At 38.7% G+C, this 21,712-nt stretch overlaps 1 protein-coding gene across 8 annotated transcripts; it reads left to right on the forward strand.

Moving 5' to 3' along the window:
• Positions 1-6: 6 nt before the first annotated feature.
• Positions 7-21,553, forward strand: PRIMPOL (primase and DNA directed polymerase). Of its 8 annotated transcripts, none has more exons than XM_049796785.1 (15): positions 12-86; positions 569-902; positions 1,531-1,619; positions 4,236-4,420; positions 5,514-5,605; positions 6,592-6,733; positions 8,207-8,354; positions 14,401-14,691; positions 16,381-16,543; positions 17,856-17,953; positions 18,369-18,455; positions 18,549-18,657; positions 19,839-19,921; positions 20,005-20,051; positions 21,060-21,553. In XM_049796785.1, exons 3-15 carry the CDS (start codon positions 1,550-1,552, stop codon positions 21,327-21,329), a joined length of 1,785 nt encoding a protein of 594 aa, XP_049652742.1. In that variant the 5' UTR covers positions 12-86; positions 569-902; positions 1,531-1,549; the 3' UTR covers positions 21,330-21,553. The 8 variants fall into 8 exon arrangements, with proteins under 8 accessions (XP_049652807.1, XP_049652742.1, XP_049652758.1 ...); XM_049796801.1 differs by having other exon boundaries at positions 569-682; XM_049796818.1 differs by lacking the exon at positions 1,531-1,619 and adding an exon at positions 1,968-2,074 and having other exon boundaries at positions 569-682.
• The last annotated feature ends 159 nt before the right edge of the window (positions 21,554-21,712 follow it).

Raw genomic sequence — 21,712 nt, forward strand, 5'->3', positions numbered from 1 at the left:
TCCCCGCACGGTGCCCGCCCCAACGGCACGTAGTCCGGACGGCACGTCGTTCAAACGCCAGCGGCGGCAGCGCGCGGGCCGTGGCGGTGAGTCGGTGCCGGCGGGGTCTGCCTTCTTCCCCGTAGCCCCCGAGGCCGTTCCCCGCCGTGCTGCAGGCGGCTCCCGCCCCTGAGGGGAGGGAGGCGGCGTGAGGCCGAGCCCGAGCGCCACGGCCGAGGAGGCACACGGGGTGGACGCCTCGCCTCGCCTCGCCTTCCCCGCCTCTCCCCGCGGCCTTCCGGGCGCCGCGGTGCCGTTACGCCCGCCGGTCCCCGTCTTCCTAGCGCGGGGCTTGCCGCAGCGGGCCGGGCCCCTCGGGCGTGCTCTGCCCGGCGGGGGAAGCAGAAGCCACCGCGCCCTTCGGCTGCCGGTAGGCCCCGGTTACCGCCGCACCGCGCGAGCCTCACGGGGCTTTGAGTGCTGTGGCCGGTCATCGGCTGCCCGAGGGCGGCGCGTTCCGTTGCCCTTAAGGCTGTTGCGTTTGACGTCGGGTAGCCCAAACCCTGTCGGTTTTTGTCTTCTCTTTTAGTTCCTCGGCGTGCTTTCTGTCCGAGCGGTGGGGTGTAAAGATAGTCGCCATCTTACGTAATTTGCGGGGATGATTACCAAATGAGAGGCGATCTTTCAGATCTCAGCGAGCTAGGTAAGTGCGGGTGTACTGGACTGTATCAGAGCAGGGCCTTCCTCTTAAGGCCGGGTTTATCTCCCACCGCTGCCTGATGAAAGCTCGGAAGTCGCGCAGACCGACGACGAACGTAGTCCAAATATACCTGCCTACTAGCGTCCCGCTGCCCTGCCGTTCAGCCTTACACAACAGCTCTCGGGAGCTGAGGGCTGGTTTCAGCTTCGTCGTCAGCTTTCAGGTCAGTTAGCCTCATGTTTCTACGCTGACCTTCGGTAGCAGGAGTCAGAGTAAGTTTAACATTAGAAACTAAGTTTTCCAGCTTCTCACAACAGGCACTAGCCTACTTTTCGAGGTCTCATAGCCCACATTTTGCACAAAATTTCTCACATCTTCTATTGGCAGCGCAAGATGAAAGTTTCATGCTCCTTGTTATTGTTGACGGAAGATGGGTAGTATTTGTCAGTATGCCACAGTTCAGCTCAACACAAAGATGACTAAGCTAATTTTCACTAACGTTAAGAAATTTAGCACTAGGGAGAAAGTTATTGAATATGTTGTTCCAAGGCTGAATCAGTAGCTGGGAGAAAATCTTGTGCGTTTATTAGTGTTGAGGAGCGTGAATTCTGCCATAGAACTTATGTTGCTTGATACACACTGACCAGGAAGCCAATGTAATCACGTTGTTTTGCGTAGCCCTTGATTTGCATGTCTAAGCTTCATTTCTCAGCAGGTGTGGGTAGTGTGTTTTCTCATAATTGTTACGGATTTTTGAGCAGGGGTGTGTGTGTGTGTGTGTGTTTACTTTTACTAAAATGGAAGGACATACACGATAAAATCAGGCATTTGTGTTTGTCTTTCCCCTGTAGCGTGAGGGAGAAAACTGCCATGACGAGTCCGTTTCTTCTTAAAAAACAAAAAAACCCAACCTACCGCCTGAACTCCCCAGCCATCGAAGGTATAAATATACAAGATGTCCACTGCCCTCATCACTGAAAAAAAGTAGTCTTCCATCAAAAGGGGAAAATGAAATAGAAGTTCTTTAAGCCATCTCTTGGGAGATACGTATTCCCAGGGGCTTCATGCTATCATCCCGCTGAGTCAAAAACACTGAAGTCCAAACGTGTTGGTGACAAAATTTCTTTCCAGCAAGTAAAATAAAAATAAGTACTCCCCTTACTTCTGGTGGGACAGAAGAGAGGAGGATGAAGTGGGAATTTCCTAGTAAACTCAGAAGGCTAGTCTGTAGTTACACCTAGTCTATAAATGTAAATTGTATGTGCTCTAAATAGATGTGTTGTATTAGGTATAGTTGATAAAGGAACTGAAGTAACCTTGAAAAGACCTGACATGTTGGACTGCTGAGAATCCAAATGTGTGGACGGCAAGAGCAGTGATAGATCTCAGTTTCAAGTAAGGGTCATCAACCTTCTCCCAGGTTCAGATATCCTCCTGACTGTGTTTCTGCAAAAATCTAACTAAGAAGTTTAAAATGAGTAGAAGATTATGGGAATTCTCCTTTGCTTCCCTTCTTTTAAATGGTCACCTTGTGGGAAAGTGCTGACGTAGGGTATGTCTCTTGCACCCAATTAATTTACATCAGAGCCAACAGCATCAAAATGAAACTGAGGGTTCTGATAACACTTCTGAGAAATGCTGATTGCTGTCTATAATTTCATTTTTCATTCCCAAAGTAGTTTATTAACTACTTACATGAAAAGAAAGGCGGTGGAGGAAATTCACAACTCTGGAGACTGACTAGGTCTATAGAGATAATACGTTTGACACTGTCCTGGTTTCGGCTGGGATAGAGTTAATTTTCTTTCTCATAGCTGGTATAGTGTTATGTCTTGGATTCAGTATGAGAAGAATGTTGATAACACACTGATGTTTTCAGTTTTTGCTAAGTATTGTTTAGACTAAGTCAGGGATTTTTCAGCTTCTCATGCCCAGCCAGCGAGAAGGCTGGAGGGGCACAAGAAGTTGGGAGGGGACACAGCCAGGGCAGCTGACCCAAACTGGCCAAAGGGATATTCCATACCGTGTGACGTCACGGCCAGTATATAAACTGGGGGCAGTGGGGGTGGGGGGGAATCGCTGCTCGGGAACTAACTGGGCATCAGTCAGCAAGTGGTGAGCAATTGCACTGCGCATCACTTGTTTTGTATATTCCAATCCTTGTATTGGTATTGTCATTTTAATATTGTTATTATTAGTTTCTTCCTTTATGTTCTATTAAACCGTTCTTATCTCAACCCACGAGTTTTACCTTTTTCTTTCCAGTTCTCTCCCCCATCCCACTGGGTGGGGGGGGGAAATGAGTGAGCAGCTGTGTGGTGCTTAGTTACTGGCTGGGGTTAAACCATGACAGACCCATGTAAGAGGAAAAAGCATTCTGTTATGAGGCTTGTCATAGGCACTAAACTATCAAAACCCAGGCAGGCCGAGGTGTACCATGGGCAGAAATGTAGGTGTCCAGGAACGTTTACTGTGGAAAACTTGGGAGGGGATTCAGAGAATCTAAAATTTGGGCTTTGGGGCCCACAGGAATTCTTAAATGCTTAAACTCACCTTGTGGATCCAGTTGTTAAAGGTTTGAATACTTTTAAGTATAGTCAGTTTAGTTTTTATCTTTTATTGCAATTGGGAGGTTGTTACAAGAACCAAATGGTTATGCCAGGCGGAACAAAAAGATGCACCTTCATCTTTGTTACTTATTGCCCCCCTTCCTCTGTTTCACAGTTTCTCAGCAATGCTCTTTACCAACTCACAGGTGTTCAGAGGGGCAATGAATTTTCCCAGAAAAAAAGTTGATTAAACTTGCAAATAATTATACCTATGTTAATGTGTTTATGCTTTACTACATTACTTTGTAGCATTTGGATTACTTTATGTAACTAGAAGTTTAAAGGTTGCAAGATAGCAAGCCTTACTGCATCATGTGCTATTTCTCAAAAAGAGATAAGATTGCTATCTTTGTTTTCAAGAAAGTATGTGAGGTTTTAAAGCAGGTGAAATTATTAGTGATCAATACCAAAGGTTGGCAGTAGACGATGGAGCCCTCATTTTGGATTTCAATTCTTTTACTTTGAGATACAGAGCTCAGAGCTAGAGTCACTGAAATCTTAATTTTTCTCAGGAACTCAAGTGCCGTACCACCCATACAAATTAATCATCTCATTTGTCTCTCCAACCATAAAGCATAAATAATAGTATTTTTTTCACTCCTTAGTAATGTTGTGTGGCTAGTTACAACAGTTTGAGGGGGAATGTAATACCATTCTGTAAACAAAAGTGAAACTTCCTAGGCCTTCCCTTATTGTGTCTATTCTGTTGTGTTTATCTTTGATAGTATTAATATGAAGATCTTTTACTTCCAAAAATGTGTGGAAAGATTTAATGTTAAAATGAGTATCATAGTAAGGTTAGGTGTTGATTTGGAATATTGGGTACTCTTAGTTAATAAAGTACGCCCAACAAAACTGGAATCAAAAGCAGTGATGAGTACAGCATATATTAAAATTGAGTCACAAACAGAAATTGATACTGATTTGACTACTTGTAATTGCTTTAGGACAAATGAAGAGAAAATGGGAAGAAAGACTGAAGAAAGTGGAAGAACTAGCATCTCACTATGAAAGAAACCCTCTTCCTCCAGTTTATAGACCAAAACTGTCCAAACCCTTTCTGCCATCCTCTGTTTGGAAAATATTTTGTCGGCAGGCTGAAGCTTTCGATTATGTAAAAACTTGCAAAGAGGTAAATTATTTGCTAGGTGGATGTCTCTACTCTTTAGGTACTTTCAAGGTTGACCTTCACATAAAAGCTTGGTTGACAGTAAAATCTTTATCAGATTGCAAGATCTTTTTTTTTTTCTTTCTTTTTTTCCCCCCCTTCTTCCCAATCCTGAAACAGCAAGTGTTTTTTAATTTTTTTGTCTTTGTAGATCACGCTACACTGGAGGTAGGTCTAAGAAGTACTAGTTCTAACATAGGAATTGATATGTGATGTTAACCTCTAACAGTAAAAGTGCTTTTTGGTAACATTGTAGTGAGAGATTTGTTCCTTCTGAAGATAAGCAAGCTGTCAGAGTTGGCAGGAGAATGGGAAAGTAGTGAGAGTTGAGTAGGAAGAGAGAGGAGGAAAAAATCGAGGAAGAAAAAGAGAGAAACCGGAGACAGAGACAAAATAAAAACAATACAACTCTCCAATGGCATCAGAGCAACAAGTTCTGATGATAAGAAGTGATGAGCCAAATAAACGTTATGCAAAATGTATCCTCTGTTTTCAGTTTAATAGTCTTCAAATCAATTGCTGCTTTTGAAGAAAGTACTGGGTTCTTCTCCATGCCATTTTAAGTGTTTAAGTAATCCTGACAATCTGTTTTCCAAAACTCACTCTCACTGGCTTGGCAGTAGGGGTTTTTGTGTTTTCTCTTCAGATTTCCATTTTTTGATTTAAATAGTGTAGAATCTAAAGAGTATTTGCTGTAAAGCCATATGCTGCTATCATGTCCATGAGGCTTTTCCTTTCAGGATATTGTTCCTTCTCCTGTTAGATGGACTTGCCACTGATCAGAAAAGAGAAGGCTTTACAGAGAGAACAGTTTACACAACAGTTTCTTTGCACAGCAAAGAAAAAAGCTTCAAATTTCTATTCATGTAACTGAAATCAGAATGATGTTCTTAATTAAAAACAGATGCTACTTTGCTTGAAAAAGGATGTGATCTACTTAAAGGTTTTCTAGTATTTACTAACCTTTGGCCAAAGAAATTGATGTCAAATAGGAACTTCTGAAGACTTTAGTTGGTTCTTTGAATAAAAAAAACTTCAATGTTTTTTATTTAAAAAGGGTGTTCATGTATTTGCCTTGGAAAAGAACACACAAAGTGGACAAAGGTTTTACCTTGTGACAACATATAAAGAGCTTTGGTTTTATTACACGTGAGTATTTGAAAAGGTACCCTATATGTTACCATAAGATTGTAGTATACTGGATATACTATTATCTAGTAATCACTATTGCTGGATAGATATCCCCAGTAGCTATCTGTTGCTCTGACTAGCACAGAGCTGTAATGGGTTGCCTGATGTTTGATCTTGGCCGTGGGGATAATCTTCATAAGAACAAACCAATCTATTCTATAGCACGTTTCAACTTTCTTCTGAGTTGCGGACTGCCATTATTTCCTGTGAATTAAGGACCCTGTTTACTGAACTTAAATCTAATAGCAGCAGATTTGCTTTTTGCTGTCAGCTTTCCTCAGGGGATCATATCAACATGTGACACAAACATATTTCTATGATGAGTCATATCAATTTAAATAGGCATTAATATAATCTCCGGTTACCAATTTATAGTTTTGTATTTGCATGATGTAGTTTCAAGTATTGACAATTTGATTATGCACTGAACTTTTTTTCCCAATTTTTTGTTTTACAATAAAACATTTGGTTATGAAGTGAAGGAAATCCAAGAGTCAATTTTTATATGAAAAGTGAGCTTGATTTTTTTTTTCTCAATTTGAAAATGAGATCAATTTTTAATTTAGTTGGATAAAAGTCTGTAATCTCATTTTTAGTGCTTAAGACATATGACCGGTAACTTATTAATTTTTTTTACTGTAGTTTCCATCATTCTTTAAAATCTCAACAGCATTTCTGTTGACAGTATGTACTGTAAGACTTGGGCAAGGGGAGGAGAATACTTTACAAACTTAAATTTGAGGTCAGACAAATATCTTTATTGATATTTGATGCTAAAGTTAGTTACAAATTTTTCAAAGCATTATAGGGCTGCTACTTTTTTTAATACGGGTGGTTGATTGAAAACTAAAAATATTTAGGACTTATGGGATCCTTGTTTGCAACTGATAAGTATGCATAATGTTTATCGTGAGAGGTTGTGATTTGTTTTTGTTTTTCCTTAGTAAAGGTTATAAAACAAGTCTTATGCATTGCTATGAAGTAATTCCTGAAAAAGATGCTTGCAAACTTTATTTTGATTTGGAGTTCTACAAACCAGCAAATCCTGGTGCAGATGGCAAGAGTATGGTTGCAAAGTTAATTGAGGTAAACTGGAGCAAAGTCATGTTGTAGATTAATAAAAATTTGTTGCTGTTTTAATATGAAACCAAAGTATTTACTACTTTTTCTTGATTATTCTGTAGTAAAATGAAAAAGAATTGTAGACCTAGTGGTTATTTTTAATGGAGTAAAAAGTACTGTTTTAATTAAAACAAAGGTTCTCTCCTTTAAATGAAAGGAAAAAATAGAGAGCAGTGGTTGTTGGAATGCTTGTATTCACTGTAGGTTTACTGATATGGTAAGTTTGGTTTTGCAGATTGTTTTATGTGCTCTGCCACTTCAAAGCTGTAAAACTGAAGAAATGTTTAGGTATTCTTCAGAGTAGCATCAATAACAGTTCCATTCAGATATTCCTCAGGTCATTTCCTTTGCTAGCTGGTGCAGTCGTGTATCAAGGCTTAGATAAATCCCTTCTGATTTTAGGTGTCTTCAGATGGCAGTTCATTATAGTTGAGTTAACTGATGATGTAGAGAACATCAGGTGACTGCCCTTGCCAATTTGGTACCTAAAGTCAAATATCTTTGCTAATGATCAATTTTATTAAATAGTGCAAATTTCCATTTTATTGCAAATTTAGTTGGGAAATGAGCTCCACTGCAAATTCAATGTGACAGAGGTGGAAAATAAAGCAGGTTTTTAGAAGAGTATTTTCTGTTCCAATAAAACCTCTCTGTGAGTGGCTATTTATTTGTGAGACTTCTGATGCTTATGTGTCCCAAGCTAGAAAGGAAAGAAAGAAAAAGATGATTGAGGTAATTCCTTCGTAAAGAACCCTTAATTGGTGCAGAATCCAGAGGGGTTTATTCCATTGTGGATCAATTCTGAAATCTAGAGATTCCTCAGGTTAAGAAGAGAACTTTGGATTTGCTTGGTGGGGGATCTGAGATGCTTAAAGCCTAAGCTTCTAGACCCTTAGGTTCTGAGTCCTAGTCCTAAACATGAGTAATCACAAGCTTAGCTCATAGAAGGTTTTTAGAGCTATTTTAGAGCCAGACATCTTATGTTTTCTGCTTAGTTGGTGTTTATTGGGTCACACCAAAGAATTACCTAAACCATAGCAGTGAATTACCGTACCAACCCTTAGCCTCTAACTTCCATTCTAGGTAAGCCTCCATTACAAACATTGTCACTGTGGGTGTGAACTGCTTTGTGGTGGAAAAAAACAGAATATAAACCCACTGAATTAGACTTTGACATGAAGAACTGAAAATCTGCTCAGGTTGTTACTGTTAGTATATTCAGTGACTTGCTTATTTCAGGAAATACAGTCTATGTCAAATTTGCTTACAATTTGCTATGTTATGAGTCAATTTGAATTAAATTAATTGTATGCTCAAAATAAGGAAAAAAAACTTGAAAAAAAGATGTAGAATCTGCATTTGTGTTAGGTTTTATGGATAACACTATTTAAAATGCTGAAGGAAATAGCCTAATTAATGTAATGTTTATAATTTCAGCTTGTCAGCCAAAAATTAAAAGAACTTTATGGTGTAAATTGTTCAGCCAAAGATGTCTTGAATTTAGATTCCAGTACTGATGAAAAATTTAGTCGACACTTAATATTTCTACCCCAGAAGACTGTATTTAAGGATAATATTCATGTTGGTAAGTGTGTTCTTTTCTCTTACACCTAGAGATAAAAGGTGAGGTTTTGAGTTTGTACAGTGCCATCTCACATTTGAATATTTATTTTAATGGAATTATATGTGGAAACAAATATGTATTCCCAGCAGAAATTACTACCTATTTCTGTTTCATTAAGCCTCATTATTTCTCAGCTCATCTTCTACTTCCTTTTTCTATAATTAGCATTTGTGTGTGCAAAAACGTAACTTTTTTTGTGCCTTTATGTTTATTTTTGGAACTACTGGCAAGCCTGGCTTTTGGCTTGAAAATTGTTTTGTAGTATGACTATGACTCCCTAATTTTCAGATTAATGTCAGTCTTAACAATAAAAGCTACAATTATTGGCTCTAAATACAGTTGGTTTGTGCTCAGCACCGGGTCAGAAAGGCAGGACAAAGATGGTTTCAAGCCACCTGTGCATAAACATAATTAAGAGAAAGCTGAAATTTTAGTTGTTGATGTAAGTTGGGATTTCATGGGTTATGGCAACTCCAACACAAAGAATTTCCAGTTCAGGCTTGTCTTGACTCCATTTTTAAAATAAGTATAATAATACTTCCTCACTTCACAGAAGTATTTTGAACATACTTTTAAAATACTGTTTGTGAAGCAGTGAGGTGCTAGCAGTGAGCATTAAGAAAGGTTAATGTTGAAAATCATAATTTCTTCTTCTTGTATATATATTCTGTATGGTGTGCAGTAAAGCAGGCTTATAGACATACATTGAACAAAGAGGGCACAATAGAGTATCAGTTGAGTTTTGTCTGACTGAAGCAGGAACTGATGGAAAACAGCTTGTCCAGTGGTGGAATTAAAATCTGTATCAACCTACAAATGCAGAACATTGGGTTATTTAACATTGCACCTGCAGCCTTGGTTTTGTCATTTCTTAATATTTGAGTGTTTGATTTTGTAACCTTTATTCCTTATTGTGTTTGTTTCAAACAAACAGGGTGAGAAAGAGGAAGCAGAAGTGCAGTTATATAGTAGCGTAGTAATAATCTCATGGGCTATTAGAAGGCAGGAAATTTAGATTTGTGACATTTAGCTCTGCTGTTTCTGTTCAGGAGGAACTGTGACAACAGCAGCAGGATTACAAGAAAATATGTGCTTTGTTACTGTGTTTCCACTGGCAGTAGAATAGGAAGAATTGAGGATGTTGCATTCATGATTTTGGTCCCACTCAAGTCCCACTTTAATTCTGCTGTCTGCTTGGTCACAGTCTGTCTTCGTGCCCAGTCTTCTTTTTCCTTTCTCACCCTTGCCTCTTTTACTGGCTCTGCACATTCCCTTCTTCCAGTCTTGAGTAAAGCTTATACTGTATTTCTTCTTTTTTTATACCTCCTGGGCTTTTTAAGTAGCTTCTTACTGTGCACTCTGTATGTCCTAGCAGGGGATTGTAGACAACACAGGAAAGATGGGCTCTTTGCTTTTAGTACTTAATGACAGCACAGTGATGCTATCATTAATGACACAGTGCTGGGCTTCTTTCTAGCCCAGTACAGCATTAGAAAAAATCTTGCTTTCCCTTTGAATTGTCTACTTATTTCATGGGGAGAGCACATGTGCTGTTGGATCAAAGTTGTGTAGGGTTGACACGTGTTTTGTGTTGCTCTGAGGAATCATCTATGAACAGTCTTGTCAGCATGAACAGCTGGAGTAGAGCAAACTGTAAGGAGAGGCTGGATCTTGTAGGTGTGCATGCATGTACAATTTTTTTTTCCCCAAATATTTTTAATATACGCATGTGGTCCATGGCCGAAGCATCACTTCAAGCCAAAATTCAGATCCTTACTCCAACACAAAGGCCATAGGATTTCTCAGAACTAATTTTTTCCCTGCTTTTTTTAACATAAAAAACCTATTTATCATTCTTAGGAGCAGTGGAATCCGTGTCCCTAAACCTTTTGAGGAGTAGCTCACATGGCAAGCTAAGCAGATTGTCAAAGTTATAAGCAAATGCTTATAATACTGGCTGCCAGCCCCAAGTGTGACATAGCCAGTTATTTCTTATGTGACGCTGGTAACAACTACAAACCCCAAAGACTTAAATGGGATTACTGCAATTTTTGGTTCAAAAGTATGCTCCTCTGCCACTATAAAACTCTTAAGTAATATATGGATGGTTAATGATTTGGTATGACAGCAATTTTAGCCTGTGATCTTGGTAACTAAATTACATTAGTCAGTTCTTTCAGTAGAAGCTTGAACTGTTTATTCTAGCCCATTAGTTAAGTGTTCTGTGTCTCCATTGTGATGTGAATTTGACATGTTTACTGTCAGACTTAAAATATATTTAGAGACTGTGTATTCATGTTCTGCCTTTGCCTTTTCAACAAGATGTTGAAGTCACAGTAAAAATAGATTTCTTCTTTTTAATTGAGATATGTAAATGTCAGTGTTAAATTCATGCATGTTACCAATAATATTACACTCTAGACTTTTCATTAATGCATTTTAGTATCCTGCGTGACAAACCTGGTTTAAAGTGTATTAGCTTTATACTTTCTGCAAAATACTCTGCTGTAGTAAATAACTAAAAATGCAGATAACTTCATAAAGTAATTTCACATAATCTGTATGAAAATACATATATTCTTTGAGATGATGGGAAGATTTTGTCCAATATTAAACTTAAAAGGGTTAATATATTTTTCTGATACCTTCAATTGTTGTCTTTTTTTTTGTGAATTCATCATTGTGGTGTTCTGTCTAATAAAAAATACCTTAATATGAGTTAGTGGTATTTATCTTGGATAAACTAGGATATGAACTATCACATCTTGGATGATGTTGTTTCATAAGCATTTTATGTCAGGGAGTCATGCACAAAGTGCATGGACTTAAAATTAAGTATGATTAAAAACATTTAGTATATAATATTAGTTACTATTTACAATTAAAATACAGGGTCTGAGTTCATAGCTCATGTAAGAAAGCACAGGATATCGTGTAGGTCCACAGGAAAGCTGTGGACGTTGATGAATTTATATTGATCTACACATCTGACAAATCCCAAATATAAAAATACAAAATACAGTCAAGGATCAAAAGTGTGAAATGCAGGGTTTGGTTCCCACATCTGACCAGTTAGAAGAAATGGGAAGAGAGAAAACAAAGGTGTGTGTGAATGATAAAGAACTAACTCCCCAAATAATCTTTTCACTGACAGAACCCTTGCTATTCTGACACCAGAGTGCTTGTAACTTAATTACACACACAAAAAAGGAAGTCGTCAAGCAGGACTTTTAAAGATACTTTAATTTTTATGGTAGTTGAAATAAACTTCAGTTCTGAAACAGGTATGTTTTCTGCCTGAACTGAAGACCTGAGTAAATATTGTTATAAACCTAAGAAATTCTGTATGCATATTTGAACATGCAGGGTTGAAACGCTGTCTATGACTGAATCATTTGTGTGCCTCAGTAGTCCTGTAATGAACTATGAGGATGGTGATATTGGTGCTTGATACACTGGGTCATTCTGCTGATATGTAGCATAGGAGGACCGTATTTCATTCTCTTTCAGGTTCCCCACTGAAGCTTCATCCAACAACTGCAGAATCCCCCTTGCCAGTATTCCTTCCACTTCATATTTTTTCTTCCACATCTGTATTTATTTTCTTCTCTTCTTTCTCCCTGCAAGTAATTTGGTTTTTATTTGTCTGTCTTTGGTTACCACCTAGCATAGCCTGGAGGTACAATGGGAGTTGAATTAGAATATTGGGAGTTTGAAAAGTAATTACAAAATACTTTTACAAAAGTAATTTGTTGTTTGAGTAAGCCCTGGTCAAACTCTTACACACTGTGAAGCTGTAAGTAAACCTTTTTAATCATTCTGAAAGTGAAATTAGGGAAAGCAATAGAGAGGGACAATCACAAGCTCTTCAGAATCCTAAATCTGAGCTTGTTTATTGCTGTCATTAACTACTGCAAAAATATTCAGCTAAATTATTAAAAACTACCTATGACTGGATAAAAAAATAAGTTGTGTAATAGCAAAGCTATAGGAATGCTTTATTCAGGTATTGAAGAGCGTTTCACTAAGTGGTACTTGAAATATTAAATCAAACTACATTTTTTAAAGGACCTTGACCACTTATTTTTTGATATCACTGTCATTAACAAAGTGGTCCTACATTAAGCATTTGAATAGATGTTACTATTAACAGCCTAGTTCATATGCAGAAATGTTCCTGCTAAGCTAGCATGAAGGCCCAAACTGAACTTGTTCAGTAAGTTTCTGATATTCTAGTGGAAAATTCAGCTTTACAGAAAGTTCCAAGCAAAAGTCTTCCTCATGTTAATTATTAAGTCAAGATCATTTGTGCTCCAAGCATGGGAGCAGCTTGAGATCTTGTCTGTCAGAGGCTTGAGTAACTGCCATGGTGCAGGTATTGTGATGGGCAGGAGAAATTCTTTTGAAAGATACCAAAGACATTTATTTCAATTTTGCACTTGTATCTGGGACTTTGAGTTTAGTTTGGGAAATTGTAGTGACAGCCTATGCATTTTGGTTTTGTTATGTTGTCTTTATTTCTAATGAGATGACTGCCAAGCCATCTCACTTGTCAGTTCTCTGTTCTCAATAGTAAAATTGCAAAGGGGAAATTGTGGCTGTATGATACAATTAATATAGGCACAACTGTTTATTTTCTGGTATTTAAACCATTTTGTACACTGGGCTGGTGTATTGGCTTTGTGTGGCAAGGTTTTGGTAGTGGGGGTGGTTACAGGGGTGGCTTCTGTAAGAAGTTGCTGGAAGCTTCCCCTGTGTTCGAGAGAGAGCGAGCCCATACCAGCCGGCTCTAAGACGGACCCGCTGCTGGCCAAGGCCGAGCCAATCAGCGATAGTGGTAACGCCTCTGTGATAACATTTTTAAGAAGGAATAAAGTTGGGACGGGGAGAAACAGCCGCCGGAGTGAGGAGTGAGAACATGTAAGAGAAATAAGCCTGCGGACACCAAGGTCAGTGAAGAAGGAGGGGGAGGAGATGCTCCAGGCGCCGGAGCAGAGATTCCCCTGCAGCCCGTGGGGAAGACCGTGGTGAGGCAGGCTGTCCCCCTGCAGCACATGGAGGTCCATGGTGGAGCAGATACCTACCTACAGCCCATGGAGGACCCCACGCCAGAGCAGGTGGGTACCCGAAGGAGGCTGTGACCCCATGGGAAGCCCGTGCTGGAGTAGGCTCCTGGCAGGACCTGCAGATCTGTGGAGAGAGGAGCCCACACTGGAGCAGGTTTTCTGGCACGACTTGGGACTCCGTGGGGGACCCACGCTGGAGCACTCTGTTCCTGAAGGACTGCACCCCGTGGAAGGGACCCACGCTGGAGCAGTTCATGAAGAATTGCAGCCTGTGGGAAGGACCCACGTTGGAGAAGTTTGTGGAGGACTGTCTCCTGTGGGAGGGACCCCACGCTGGAGCAGGGGAAGACTGTGATGAGTCCTGCCCCTGAGGAGGAAGGAGCAGCAGAAAATAACGTGTGATGAACTGACTGTAAACCCCATTCCCTGTCTCCCTGTGCCGCTGGGGGTGGTAGGTAGAGAATGTGGGAGTGAAGTTGTGCCTGTGAAGAAAGGAGGAGTGGAGGGAAGGTATTCTGAGATTTGGTTTTATTTCTCATGACCCTGTTCTGGTTGATTGGTAATAAATTGAGTTAATTTTCCCCAAGTTGAGTCTGTTTTGCCTGTGATGGTAATTGGTGAGTGATCTCTCCTGTCCTTATCTCAACCCACGAGCCCTTTGTTATATTTTCTCTCCCCTGTCCAGCTGAGGAGGGGGGAGTGATAGAATGGCTTTGGTGGGCACCTGGTGTTCATCCAGGGTCAACCCTCCACAGCTGGTCAAAAGTTAAAGATTTTTTTTTTAAGTGTAGAAGGGAATACACCCACCCACCGCCCCCAAAATCCAACCACTTCCGTCTTGGTTATTTTGAAAAATGTTTGCACAGGAACTGATAAGTTCTTTCTTGACTCATAAATGACGTTATCTGCTTTTGGGTTTTTTTTGTTTGCTTGTTTTTAAGGTAACTTTGTGAGAACCATTTTGCAGCCTGCCATAAGGTTAGTGGAGAGTAAAGCTGCTGCTGTGATTCCAGAAGAAGGAGTAGGACATGTTTTCCAGTGTTCTGCAGAAGGAGTTGGATTAGGTGGTTCTCTTACAAACCTCACAGCTGTCGAAGATGCTTCCAAAGGCTGGCCAGCCATTGCTTGCAAAACAAAGGATATGGAAACATCACACCAGGGAGAAAATTCAGAATTCTCCTTTCTGATAGTAAATGATAAAGAAGGCAACAAGCAACTTTTCGTGGATCTAGGTAAATATAAGTAGTGCTTTTAAACCTCTTTAGGATGCAACAAAGGTTAGGAAATGAGTTGTTCCTTAATCTTTGATTACAGACAATAAGAACAGCAGTGTTGTTCTTGTCCCTGCAGTCAGAATTCAAGCCAAATACAGTATGTGCTGAAACTGATCATAAATGCTGTACTTTAAGTAGCCTTAGATTCCTGGTCTATGGAACTTCTCGTATTACTGCATTTAATTATTCTGTTCTGAAGTTTGAAGAAAGTCTTGCCACACAAGACTCTCTAATTAATTTTGTTCCTAAGGTCTTAGTGCTCCTATTTGGATTAAAAGAGGATAGCGTATATTGCATTTTTGTCATTTCAGTGGAATCAGAAGCTGTTTAATTATGGAACAAGTCTTACAGGCGTGGCCTTCTGTATTGTTCTACATGTATGAACTGAGCCTTCTTTCTGTTTGGAATGGCGGTTGTTAGGTTTTAATGACAGAATAACAGAAATTTTGGGTTGGGCACTTCATGGCCCAGTTGTGCTTAGCCTATTCATGGTATTAAAATGTTAAAAATCTCCAGGAGCGCAATACCCATTGTCAAACTAAAGTTTGAAAGTTCCACCCTTCTCCATCCCCGTATCTGGTTTCTCTGCTTTTTGCCCTGTCTCAGTGAAATGAAAATAGCTTAGCACGCTTTTGTACAGCAGTGTGTTATGTACTTGAGGAGTTTATCTTGTTTTTTTCTTAGACTTCTCTGAAGAACCCCCATTGCTTCAAATTCTTCTCATGGAATTCAGGATCACTTTTATTGCTGGCCTCTTCAGTATGTCTGATTTGTTGAAACGTAATCCCAAATTTGGCCCTATAGTAGGCTTCTCCATTACTGATTCAGAAGGATTACTTTGCGTCTACTGTTCAAAATTCCTTCAAGCATATTCATGAACAGAAATTAAAGCAAAACAAATTGTTTACTGCATCACCTTTTAAGAATTTGATGTTAGTCCCCCAAAATTAACCATCCTCAGTATTTATGTTACACACATTACCTCAAAACTGGAAAGCTAAAATCAAAATAGCTGGAATACTGCATTACATGACAAGGCTGCAGTGATAGAAAGCTATGTGACATTCTTGTATGAATTCTTTAAGTTCTTTTATCTTCCTGAAAATTAAATGCAACCCACAAATAAAGCACCCACCTCCTCGATAAGTTCTTACAACAGATTAGGCAATGTTTAAGATACCTGTTCATTTTTTTGTTTGTTTTTGAGATTAGAAATAAATTTTCCTGATACATGCTTCAGACAAGTGGTGTCTGCTCCACAGAAAACAAAGTTTGATGAAGTCCTTTCTGGTTAAAATAATTGTGCAGCTTTTTATGCTCAGTTGTATTTCACAAAGTCAATGTGAAAGCACCAATTCCTTATACTGAAAGGAAAGTTTTAGCAATGATAATGTCAGAATGATTAAAATGCCTATGTAGAGGTGTTGAGTGTTTGTCTTAATTCTTCTATAACATAAAAATGTACATGTGTGCATAATCTTGCTTTGCTGCATATCTTCTATGGGATGTGAGCCAAAGTCAGTAATAGTTTTTGTCCATTCCTTAGACCCTTAGCTGGGTCTAAGGAAAATTGTTTACTTTACAAGTACTAAGTATCTTAAATCCTAGCCAGCATTGTTATGTTAAGAAATACTTATTTTCCCGTAGGAGTTTATACAAAGAATAGAAATTTCCGGATGTATAAATCATCAAAAGCAGGAAAAAATGTGATTCTGAAGATAGCAGAGGATAATAAGTTTGTCCCTAACTGTGAAGAGAATGTTTCCTTAGAAGAAGCGTATTTTCTTTCCTCTCTGATCTGCAACATTAGGTAATTGTTTCATTCTGGTGAAATTTAAAATGTTTAAATACTTATTTTAGTGATTTGTCTCCTGAGGCAGTTACAAATAACTACTATCAACAGGCAGTTATTCCATGAACACTGTTACAGTGTAATATAGGAGTTTCCAGTAGAATTCCTTGTTTTAGAAGAAAAAATGTCTTGGGACTTTTTTTTTTTTTTTTTTAAAGTACCTTCAAATGTTTAAAGAACACAGAAGATGTGGTGTGGCTTCTGAGTTGTGCTTCATTTCTCTATAGACAGTAAAAATGCTGAAATGTAACTGTTATTAAGTTTGGTTGGATTCTGTATAGCTCTGAAAGGAAAAACTACAGATTTCCAGTCAATTAAATATGAAGAGTCTAAATATTATTTTCCAACGTATGATAAAAAAATAAAAAGGATCTTTCTACATGTTTATTTGCATACCAGATTCCATTTGGTACAGATACCTCCTTAGGCTGGATACTGGTACATACAATAATCAAGTTTTCTGTATCTAGTCTAAACCTCTGATATATCTTACCCCGCACTGACTGTATCTTAAGATGATCCTAATCATTACTGCAGCAGAAAGAAGGTTAAAGTGGTACATCCATCTGTATGACACTATGTATAATATTTTTATTAAAAACTTGTATTTGTTGTGACTTAAATTTTTATATCCTGAAATGTTCATTATCCTGAACTGATGCCAGTGGCCCTGTAGCATAAATCGTGTAGTGTATTCAGATCACAGGTATCAGGCTGAGTCTGTCATAAATATGGATGAGAAATTCTGCTGTGTTGAATTTAGTCTTCTGTGATCATCTGGCTTCCAGCTAGTAATATGGCAAGGAAAAGTAGCTCATTGTAGAGAGAAGAAAAAAAAAAATTGAAACCTTTCAAAGGGTATGTATGCATATATATTACAATTAGAGCAAATACTGCTGTTAAGAGTGTGGACCAGCAGTCTTTAAATGGCTGGGTCCTGGGATTTTTGCCAGGAACTAAATTTTGCTACTTCTGGAGGAGGAAACCCTGCCCTCTGCCGGTGCAAGGCAGAGGAAGCTGTCAAAATGAAAAGAAAAAGTGCTGCAGGGATAGCGAAAGGTAGCACACAGAATCACAGACTGGTTGAGGCCGGCAGGGACCTCTGGAGGTCTTCTGGTCCAAGCCCCTTGCTCCAGCAGGGCTGCCTAGAGCCGGTGGCCCGGGACTATGTTGTGCTATGCCATACTATGAAACGTTACAGTATGTTATAACATACTATGTTATGCTGTAGGAATCACACGTTTTCCTTTGTATTGTCTTTTTTCTTCAGAGCGAGTCATGACACAAAAGTTCTGTCATCTGGCTTTTCAGAGGAGGAGAGAAAAATGTCTGGTTTTTTAAACCGTATAACTACCAGAAGCAGTAGAGGTACCTCAAGCCTCTTCTACAGAGGAAAAAAAAACCAAACAAAACCCCTCAGATTAGATGTACTGTGACTTAGACACCTGATAACCTCTAGGAGGGCTTTCTTCAGTGAGCTTTCTGCAGGAGGCAGACTACAGCTGTGCTGAAGGATATGCTGTGTGGCACTTGAATGCCATTTACCCTCCCCTCCTGATCCCACAGCTGTCATGCTTTGTCCAAGTTCCCTTAGTACCTTGGGGGTGGGGGTAGCAGTTTAAAGATCTACAGGAAATTAACAGTGGATTTATCCCTGGTTTTATTTAACGATTTGGCGTGATTCATGTACATTTTTCTGTCTATGGTCTATATAGTGTTACAATTACATATTAACAATGGCAAAACCAGTAACAGTATGTATATGTGGCCTTTGTTTTAACAGAATCCATGGAAGGTTATCAGGATTCACCATATCCAGAAATAGATTATTTCGTTCGTTCTTTGGTTAATAAAGATGGGGTCCAAGGAGGTAAAGACGACTTTACTTTTTAAAAATGAGTCTTCTGCAGCAGTAGTTTTAAAGAATTAATTCATTTCCTTTCCCCCCCCCCCCTCCCCCCAGGGATACGGCGATGGAATTATTTCTCTCTCGAAGAAATACTTGTATATGATATTTCTGGTTACCGCTGGTGTGAAAATATTGGAAGAGCTCACAAAAGTAACAACATAATGTATGCTCTTTAACTATTCACTATTCACTTTAAAACATCTTTATTTATTTTCCTGCTCAACTGTTATTCTATAAAAATGCTGAAAAATTTATGGATAGAATCAGCACCTGTTACAATTTCTGCTCTCTTGCTCTGTGGGGATGCACTTTTTGAAAAAAAAAACCCGCCAAACTATCCCCCCCCCCCCCCCAAATTTACTTTCTGATAACTGAAATTATATTTCTAGTATTTCTATGAAATAATCATCAAGCTATTCAAAATATGTGCCTAAAGATGCTAACATACAAGTCAGAGTATGTTAAAGCTATTAAGTGGTACTGTGCTTTGATGCTTCTTAGCTAGGAAGCTGAACAATCAGAAATAAGATAAAGAAAACAGAACACTTTTAAATTCATTCGCAGTGCATTCTTAAATTACATTCTTATGTTATTAAAATGACAAAGGTAACTCCTGCCACCACTTCAGTCAAGGTGAGCTTTTCTAGTGACTCTACAAGGACTTGGAATTCTTATAGTTTTAGCAAAGTAAGTATTGAAAAGTCAGGTTTTTCAGATGACATTAGCATTGCAGTATATCATTAGTAGAAATATTTCAACTTGAAAGTAATTCTATATAACATTTAAAATAAATGAAAGATAAGGAATGTGTTTGTTTTTGAGAAACAAGAGTATTAAAAAAAAAAAAAAAAAGCCCCACAGCCACTATGGTGGATAAACTTTGTGTTTCTCAAGCAAGTTGCTTGAAGCTTGGTGTTTCTAAAGCACAGCTGAAAGAGCTGGGCTATCTCATCACTTGACAGGAAATAGTGATTTTTATCTGGCTTTTATAATGAAATTATCTGTAACGGTGGCAGCAATAAAATCTTACCTTACAGTTAGGCCCCATGTACTAATCTTACTTTAATGACTTTTTGTTCCAAGCTTAATGTAATGAAGTTGACTAAATTTCACTTTCAAATGTTAGTCTCAGAAGAAATATATTTTTAACTTAAGCAGCCTGAAGTTTACTGAAACAAATAACAGACTGTACAAAACAAGCATAAAATAAGTATGTCAGAGTATGAAAGCAATATCCATAGATGGGGACAAACAAAACCTGTTCATTTAGTCTCAGAGTTTCCTACTCTATGCGTTCACTTCATTTATGTACTGTTACTAAAAACTAGATTATTTTGTTCTTAGGATTCTGGTAGATCTAAAGAAGGAAGTCTGGTATCAGAAGTGTCACGATCCAGTCTGCAGAGAAGAAAACTTCAAATCACAAAGTATGTATTCTGTGATTTCAAAGCAATGATACTTAATACTTTTTGGAATGTCAACTTTAATTAATGCCATATATTTGATTTAGGTTTTCCATTACCACCTAGGATACGTCTCTCGTTTCTTTTCAAAGAGGTATGGTTTTGTCCTATCGATATGCTGAAGTTCCTGTGAGTAAAGCTGTCTCTGGAAGTCATTGAAAAACCCCACTAACACAGTCTGTTGGGCTCTATAGAGTAGCTACACTGGTATAGAATAGCTCCACAGAGCAGCTGTGCTGGTGCTGTAGCTCCATAAATTCATTTTTAAGTTCTCCAGCAGCAGATTTAGCACAAAAAGTGTCAGCACAAATAAAGCTAAGTTACTGGAATAGCATAACTTCACCTGGGACTAAAGACTTTCTTCTATTTTGGTCTGAACAGCAGTTCCCAATGCATAAACCACAAGACCAAAAAACCGCCTAAGTTAAGCTCTGCTGTGCATGTTAAGCTCATGCTGAGCCAGGTAAAACAGAAGTGCTCTTGGAACACCTGAGCCGGAGTCAAATTTAAGTCAGTGACTCTCAAATTTGAAGTTCACTTAACTCCATTTTAGCATATTAAAGCAGTTATGTTTACCCATATGGGTAGAATATTTAAACTGACCTGATACTGCACCTGGATCCTGAGCCCTGAACATAAGTTTTTCCACCAAGTAGGCAAAAAGAGTTGGCATCTTTGTAACTTCTAAATTTACACTTTACACTTTTAAATTTCATACTGCAGAATTGCTCATTAGGCTCTACTTAAGCAGATCAATAGCTATTAGTGTTGTTTCACAGAAGTGTAATTTAAATGTGTTTTCAGAGCCTGACTATCTTTAAACAGACACTGAAATTAGTTTATCCTTGTATTATCTTAAGAAGCTGTATACAACAGACTAGTTGTAGTTTGCTAGAAAACCAGCAAATTTCTATTCCTATTCAAATAGGTTCCACAGGTTAATGTGGCTCTAAGTTAATGTGCTAGAAAATCTGTCTTGTTGGCCAGCTTTCTGTAGTATCCATTTTATGTTACTGTACGAGTTTCAAACTTTCAGATCAGAACAGTTAAAGGTATGAAGACCATTTTCATATGGAATAAGTAGTATTCTTGTTTCTAAAAGGAAGAAGAGCATACACTAATACATGAAAAGGGGAACACAGAAGAAAAAGTAAAATCACCTTCTAGTATATCAGACTTGTCAAAAAGCTCAATATCTCTAGAAAAAAGCTTGTCTCAAGACTTCCTGCTGTCAGACAGTGAGTGGAGCAATGCAAGCGATGATGCCCATTTCCTAGAAGCTACTGAAGATGTGGAACTAGCTGAAGCTGCAAATGATAGTCTGAATTATGCCATGGAAGAAATTCTGATGAAGTTCTTTCAGAAACTTTAAGGAAACAGGACACTTACAATAAAGAAGGCAGCTAACCACAGCCTTGGCTAGCAAACAGACTGCTAGCACTGAAGCTTGCATATCATGTGCATTCTATGAAAGATACTACAATGTAGTTCAAAAGCACTCTTCCAGAGCTGTAAGACAAAGAACTGAGTAACGGCTAACAAACAGGTATTCTCACAACTTCAACAAGCATGGGGAGATCATGGCAGATTACACAAGGGCTGACGAGTGCTGGACTGAAAACTCATTATGAACGCTGCTTCAAGTTTAGTGCTTTTAACGCCCTCTGCTGTGCGGTTTCTATTTTGTTAGTTGTGTGTCCCAAGTTTTACCAATAAGCCAAGTTAAATAGATGACTTCCAGCAATGGGAGGAAAT

This window comes from Accipiter gentilis, chromosome 3 (assembly GCF_929443795.1).
Source record: "Accipiter gentilis chromosome 3, bAccGen1.1, whole genome shotgun sequence".
Classification (NCBI taxonomy): Eukaryota; Metazoa; Chordata; class Aves; order Accipitriformes; family Accipitridae; genus Astur; species Astur gentilis.

What these genes read in the sequence shown, in the direction of transcription:
- PRIMPOL (XM_049796785.1), top strand. Translation starts at nt 1,550, where the DNA reads ATGACGAGTCCGTTTCTTCTTAAAAAACAAAAAAACCCAACCTACCGC. An exon ending in TGGTTGCAAAGTTAATTGAG is followed by an intron (nt 6,734 to 8,206) that starts GTAAACTGGAGC and finishes TTATAATTTCAG; the next exon opens with CTTGTCAGCCAAAAATTAAA. An exon ending in TCTCGTTTCTTTTCAAAGAG is followed by an intron (nt 20,052 to 21,059) that starts GTATGGTTTTGT and finishes TGTTTCTAAAAG; the next exon opens with GAAGAAGAGCATACACTAAT.